Source organism: Quercus suber, unplaced genomic scaffold, assembly GCF_002906115.3.
Source record: "Quercus suber isolate HL8 unplaced genomic scaffold, Cork oak 2.0 scaffold_569, whole genome shotgun sequence".
Classification (NCBI taxonomy): Eukaryota; Viridiplantae; Streptophyta; class Magnoliopsida; order Fagales; family Fagaceae; genus Quercus; species Quercus suber.
Genome location: NW_027070014.1, coordinates 150,365 through 156,842, shown reverse-complemented (window position 1 = coordinate 156,842; position 6,478 = coordinate 150,365). Strand labels below are relative to the sequence as shown.

General features: G+C 36.8%; 2 protein-coding genes across 2 annotated transcripts in view; one reads left to right on the top strand and one right to left on the bottom strand.

Annotated features, from left to right (window-relative positions):
- Positions 1-3,397: 3,397 nt before the first annotated feature.
- Positions 3,398-4,205, top strand: LOC112028038 (non-classical arabinogalactan protein 30). Its single transcript, XM_024060682.2, has one exon. It carries the CDS (start codon positions 3,481-3,483, stop codon positions 4,036-4,038), a length of 558 nt encoding a protein of 185 aa, XP_023916450.1. The 5' UTR covers positions 3,398-3,480; the 3' UTR covers positions 4,039-4,205.
- The window catches only part of LOC112028037 (uncharacterized), a 6,763-nt gene continuing 4,463 nt past the window's right edge, over positions 4,179-6,478 (bottom strand). Inside the window, exons 4-5 of the mRNA XM_024060681.2 lie at positions 5,788-5,872; positions 4,179-5,698 (exon numbers count right to left, since the gene is read on the bottom strand). Of these exons, the coding sequence (XP_023916449.1) occupies positions 4,490-5,698; positions 5,788-5,872 (1,294 nt within the window). The 3' untranslated portion in view covers positions 4,179-4,489. The remainder of the gene's footprint in view (positions 5,699-5,787; positions 5,873-6,478) is intronic.

Below are 6,478 nucleotides of genomic sequence, written 5' to 3'. Positions count from 1 at the left end.
AAGCTGCTATCACCGCATTAAATGCACTGCAGCAACTTTTCTGGCCGCATTAGTGTGGAGAAGACCCCTGAACAGTATAGTCTTAACCACCACCATTCACAGAAAGTCAAAGAAGATGCCTGATGGGACATATACTCGAGTAAAGGCTTAGATGATTAACAAGTGTACGATGAAGATGTTAGGAAAGAAAACTATATAATGTAGCTCTAAAAGAGAAGAAAAAGAGAGAAGAAGGTTTACTGTAGCTCTAAGAGATATATAAACAAAAATTGGTCTCCTCAAACAACAATTTATACAAGCTTCAAGCCTGTTCTTGCACTTATTTGTCTTTTAAGCCTTAATTAACTGTTGTCTAATTCACAAACAGTCCAATTCTTTCGCCCACTCTCTACAAATTCATTGTATTGAGCTTATTGGGCTTTTATTCCATACTTCTTGGGTTTGGGCCACAAAAATTGACCTTACAACAATAATAAGTTCTCTTTCATATTTTCATGGTCTTCTATATTCTCCTTGTGTTTCTTAGATGAAAACTAAACAAAAATTTCATTTATATCATTGAGAAAATGTATAGCAACCTTATTAATTTGTCAAAAGTCTTATAGTTTATAGGTGTGTTGAGGTCTAAAAAAATCACAACACCCAGGCTCAAAGAAATAACACAAGGGGCCATAGAAAGTGAATCTATTTTTTTTTTCTAACTCGGATAGCGTGTTTTTTTTTTTTTTTTTTTGTGCGGTAAGCCCAAAAGGCTTAAAGCCAAAAGCTATAAAGGGACAAGCCTTAGAGCCTACGAAAACAAAAAAAAAGGGGAAGAAAAGGAAAAGGTCCAGTCTATCAAGACTAGAAGATTGAAGAGAGTCCAATGTAAAGAACTGAGCCGGGACCCCCAGAGGTTGCCAAAGGCTCAGGATCCTCGAGACGTGTAGCACAACTAAGATAGGATTAAGACAGCTCAAAGGGAACATCAAAAAACACGAGAAACGAAGGGCAGATATGTCCTTCTCAAGCACCTAAAGATGCAGCAAGAAAGCAAAAAAGCCTAGAGCAACTGCTCACGATGCAAAGGAATGGTACCCCGGGGAATCCAGAATGAGGAGCTATAAAAGGAAGTAGCATGAAAGATCTTCGACCCAGCAGAAATGGATTCCGCTCACTTGGGAAAAATGACAAAAAGGGAAGACGACCAAAAACTGGGTCTGAAAAAGTAAGAAGTTTTGAGGAATGTGAAATTGAGAACAGCTCCCTAAGCACACCCTGGAATAGAAAGTCAGCCATGGGCTTTCAAATAAACAGCACCTAAAGAAGGAGATTATGAGAAATAGGGAAAGGCTCAGCCTCCTGAGTGATAGGCACAAAACGGGCTCTGGTTTCCAAGGAAACAAGAGAGGGAAATCAATAGTCCCCCGGAACCCTAGAATGACACTATAAAAGGGGGAAAGCAGTATTGAATAAGCACGAAAAAATTATGGAGAGAACTCTGTTAAATTCAAGGAAAAAACAATGAAATATCTCCTGGTATCCCAGAAACAGCCACTATAGCACATACTTGGATTCAAAAGGATTCAAACTTTGCAAGTCTTAGAGGCTTGAATAGCCATCAATGTCTGCAATTTTTAAGCTTATTTGAACCTTGTATCACGTCTTAATGAGCACACTATAATCACAATTAAGAAAAAAACTAATAAAGTATTTCTTATTAATTTGAGGATCCTTGACAATTGTTTTGTGTATTTCCTGAATACTTTGCAATCCTTTGCTATTTTCATTATTGTTCAATACAAATATTTTTTTTTTTTTTTTTTTTTTGCTAGTTTATGTGTATTGTATGAAACTTGCCCTGTGCACCACTTGGTTCTTAAACAGCTCCCTTTAGCTACAGTGAACCAAGCCTAGTCCACCAAACTACAATTATTTGGCCCAGGATCCTTGGGCCGATGTGCTGAAGAAAAAGGCATGCCCTCAAGGTGTTATCTACTCTTTTTTACAAGAAGAATCTGGATTCAAATTTCCCTCCTTTATTATTGTAACTATTAATATGTGTATCATGTGATAACATGTTGCATCAACCACAAAATTTTAGGTACTTCTCCTATGGAACAAACTTTAGGTTCGAATTCCCCCATTGTTATAATTCATTATGTAATGCCACACACACACATATATATATAACATAAAATTAGAAAGAAAGATAAGATAACATACATGATCAAAAATTGATGAAAGGCGCAAAGTGTGAGTTTTATATTGATTCTCTTTTTACCCCTCTAGTGTACAAAATGTGATCTACTCATGTGAAATATGAAATACTACCAATAACTGTCTTCTTCTTCTTCTTTGTTGAGAAAAACTAATAACTATGTCTTACCTCTCCATTTTCCTCCATATTCAATTGGATCAAAATTTGTGGGCCTAGGTGGAAAATACCTCCACACTGTCTTTCCTTCTTCTTCTTTTTTATTTCCCATTCACATACCTTTCATACCAAACTTTCTTTTTAATTTCTTCGCTTTTTCTAACTCATCATTTTTCTTTTTTTTTCTTTTTTTGGTTAAAGAAAAATAGGGGTTCGCTAGGTTACGTTAGCCCCCGGGCAGGGCACTAAGGTTAAAAACCTTAGGCCAACTCATGTAGATGCTCACCAATAGACTACTACTAGCAGCGGGACTCGAACCTAAGTAGATTAGACGAAGTATCCGAACTTTACCAGCTGAGCCAAGCCCCCATTAGATTTCCATTCTTTATCAAACGATCAAAACCATTCTAACAAAACAGATGTTAAACTCCAAATAAGGCATAGAAAATGCATGGAAACTTGTTATATATCCATTAAGAGCTAAGGGTACTTCATATTATTTTAATAATTAACTTTCTTCGTATACATAGTCCAACAAAATTATTAAATTAAAGTAACATAAGATTAAAAAACCAGAAATAGGCTTATATTGAATCATCATAATTCATAAACCAGGTTGGCCCCAAGAACAATCATTATGGAAGTCCATTAACCTGAATTAGATTCAACATAAACGTCTTTGTGAACGTTCTATATTATATAATGAGAGGTCACCATCGGGTAAGTAAGACTATCTTATGGAATAGGCCTGAGTAATTGAGCCCAGAAATCAATTGGACCTGTCTGGTACAATTTAGTCCAGCCATTCATACCAACTTTAAACGAGTCAGACCTTACAGCCCAGCCAATGAAGAGAGCTATATAATTCACTTTTCATTAAGAAAAAGAAAGAAGGTGGCCTTCACGTAAAACTCAATTTCGAACAGGTCAACAAAGTTGTTGACACGCACCGTAGTAGCCTGCACGTCCATACAACTGTACAAGGTTTTTCAAAAGAAAATTCACCTCCTCCTCTCAGAGTTGCATAGGCTATAACTATAAATACAACTCTAAAACAATCTCTCTAATCAAGCAACAATACCCATCAAAGTATTATCAACAAAATACAACACCCATCAAAGAAAATGGCGAGCAGCCAGCTTATTGTTCTTGTCTCCTCACTTCTGCTCCTCTCTTTGGCCTTCCCTACCATATCTGCTTATGAAACTGTCTCAGGAAACAAAACTGTCCCATCAAACAAAACAACAGAGAAGAAAACTGAAGTAGTAGTGGAAGGCATTGTTTACTGCCAGAGCTGTGAGCACACAGGAACATGGTCTTTGTCTGGGGCTACACCAATCCCTTCAGCTAAAGTAAGTGTCATCTGCAATGACCACAAAGACAGAGTCAGCTTCTACAAGGTTTTTGTAACAAACCCAAATGGCTACTTCTATGCAGAACTTGATGGATTCAAGATGAGTAACTCTCTATTGGACCATCCCCTCCAAGGGTGCCAGGTGAAACTTGTTTCATCTCCTGTTGAAAATTGCAACCTCCTCACCAATGTTAACTATGGGCTCTATGGCGCTCCTCTTCGTTACGAAAACAAGAGATTGGTTGGACAGACCTATGAGGCTGTGATCTATGCTGCAGGTCCCTTGGCTTTCCGTCCATCTCATTGCCCTTTCACAGCTCATAACTAAGATTAATGACAATTGTCGTCGGCCCGAGTAATCTTTCTTATAATTTTCATCTTTGCATTTTTCATTATATTGTTGATTTATCAGATTGGAGAGGAATATGTTGGTTTGTATTTTGTACTAATTGATTGAATTCAATGCAGTTTATTTATGCTGCTTTAAATTAAGAATGATATTTTCCATTGCCTCTACTGATTAGAAATACTAGTGTAGTATGTAGACAACTCAAGGGATAGAAAAGGTGACATATCATTCAGATACAAATGAGCTCAAGCTTAAATTTGAAGATAGAATAGCATAAATACACTCAGAAAACTCATTATGGAGAAGAAATCCACCAACAGAAATTTCACGTTTGGAACACTTGTGACCATATAAAAACAACAAAGCTCAATTGATTATCTTTCCCCCTTTAACAAATCCAAAATTTCTGTAGCACAAAGGCACATTGTTCCTAAAAGTCCAATGGCATTCCAAACAACTTATTTATGTCATCCATCGCCTCCTTTGTAAACACAGTTGGCTCAAACAGATCACATTCTTTCGATGTTCCCGATAATTTTGGCTTCAGCTGAACTTCTTGCTGTACTAAGTCATCATCAGGAAGTATTGAAAACCCTCCAAAACCTCTTTTACTATCTGCTACCTTGTCCTGCTTTTTCGATCTCTTGGTCCTAATGAAATCAATTGGCTTCCCAAACATGTTATTTATATCATCCATAGCCTCCTTCAAGTTGATTGTGGGGTCTACTAAGCCATGGTGACAAACATTTTCAACTTCCGGCTCATCTAAAATAGTTGAGCCAACAAATCTACAAACAACTGTATCCTCTCTAAACTTTGCTTGAGGTGAGCTCTGCACATCCTGATCATCAGAACCTTCAGATGAAACATCATTTGGGCTAGGAAACACAAAAGCATTTCCATGGGAACCTTCTGTCAAATTTTGAACATCACTCTGCTCAAGGTTTTCACTCTCATCTCTCTCTCCAATTTCACTACATCCTTCATCATCAACATATATTTTAAACGGTTCTTGTTGAGACGAGCAAGTTTTAGTCCCACTATGCTGCAGGATTGAAGAACCTTTTTCTTTTTGATTATTGTCCAAATTTTCATCAATGAACACTTGAAATCCATTGTTCAAACCATCCTCTTTTGGTCGGCTTCTAAGTGATCTTCTACCAACTGCTGTCTCTATAGGTTCTCGAAACATGCTATTAATGGCATTCATTGCCTCTTTCATATTTATCGTAGGATCAACAAGCCCGTGATGGCAAGCATCTTCAGCCTCAGATTTTCCAACAATGGCAGTATCTACAAACTTCACCACTACAGTGTCATCACTGCAAAGTGTCTCCCTTTGAGTAGTTACTTGTTGCTTAGAGACAGTTCCAGGTCCTATCTTTCCGATAAATTCCTTATTTGTGGACAGATCTTGACCTGTTCTAATGTTGCAAGAATCTTCCAAAGCCCTAGTACAGTGAGATTCCATCAATGGCTTCACACTATTCTTAGGAAATTGAGCATCAGGTAGTGTTTCAGGTAAAGCTCTGTCATGCCAGCTTTCTCTACAATTTTCCTTGTTTAATTCAGTTTTACTGCCTTTGGGAGGAATGTTGCTGGCAGACAATGGCCTCTTGGAAGTTCTTACTTCCTGGCGCTGCAGGAAATCTGCTCATAGTTAGATAACTAAAGATTCTCTTTAACAACAGATACAGGCCCAATACACAAAAGCTAAAAAAACACTACCTGGATCCTCTTGTTCTTGTATCTCTCCATGCGGTGAAGGAACTGCTCATATGATTTCTGCAACTCATCAGCAGGCTCTGCAAGGCTGCTTAACAGTCAATTTGAACATGAACACAAACTATTTTCCAAGCTTCACAGGATTTTTTTTTAATTTAAAAAAAGAATATCTTATCATCCAAACACTTGAGCTAGTTGCTATTTTATCAATGCGTTAAAACAGAGGAGTAACTATATTTGATAAATGCTTTATTCACTGAGTTACTGTTCTATGATGTAGTGGAACTAGTAAGTACAAACTTCAAAGATTCTAGCAGCAGAAGAATTAATCAATTACAAGTTAAGGTCACAATTTCAGTAATCATAAATTTCACTTTTCAGCACAAGAATCCACTAGACTTTGAAACATGGTAATTGCTACCCCTCACAAACCAAGTCTGTGAGAATTGAGATACACTTCAAAACAGACTCATCCACAAATATGTCATCTTTTTATATATATATATATATATAATGACTGGTTGAAAGGCCTCTAAATTGCAATTTGGCATTCATAGTCTCGCATATTTACTCTACGCTCTTAGAGGATTTTCCTATACCATATGGTCCAAAACATATGGGAAATGTTCCAGCACAAAAAAAAAAAAAAAAAAAAAAAAAAAAAAAAAAAAAAAAAAAAAAAAAAAAAAAAAAA

Coding starts and splice junctions, on each gene's coding strand:
- LOC112028038 (XM_024060682.2), top strand. CDS start 3,481: ATGGCGAGCAGCCAGCTTATTGTTCTTGTCTCCTCACTTCTGCTCCTC.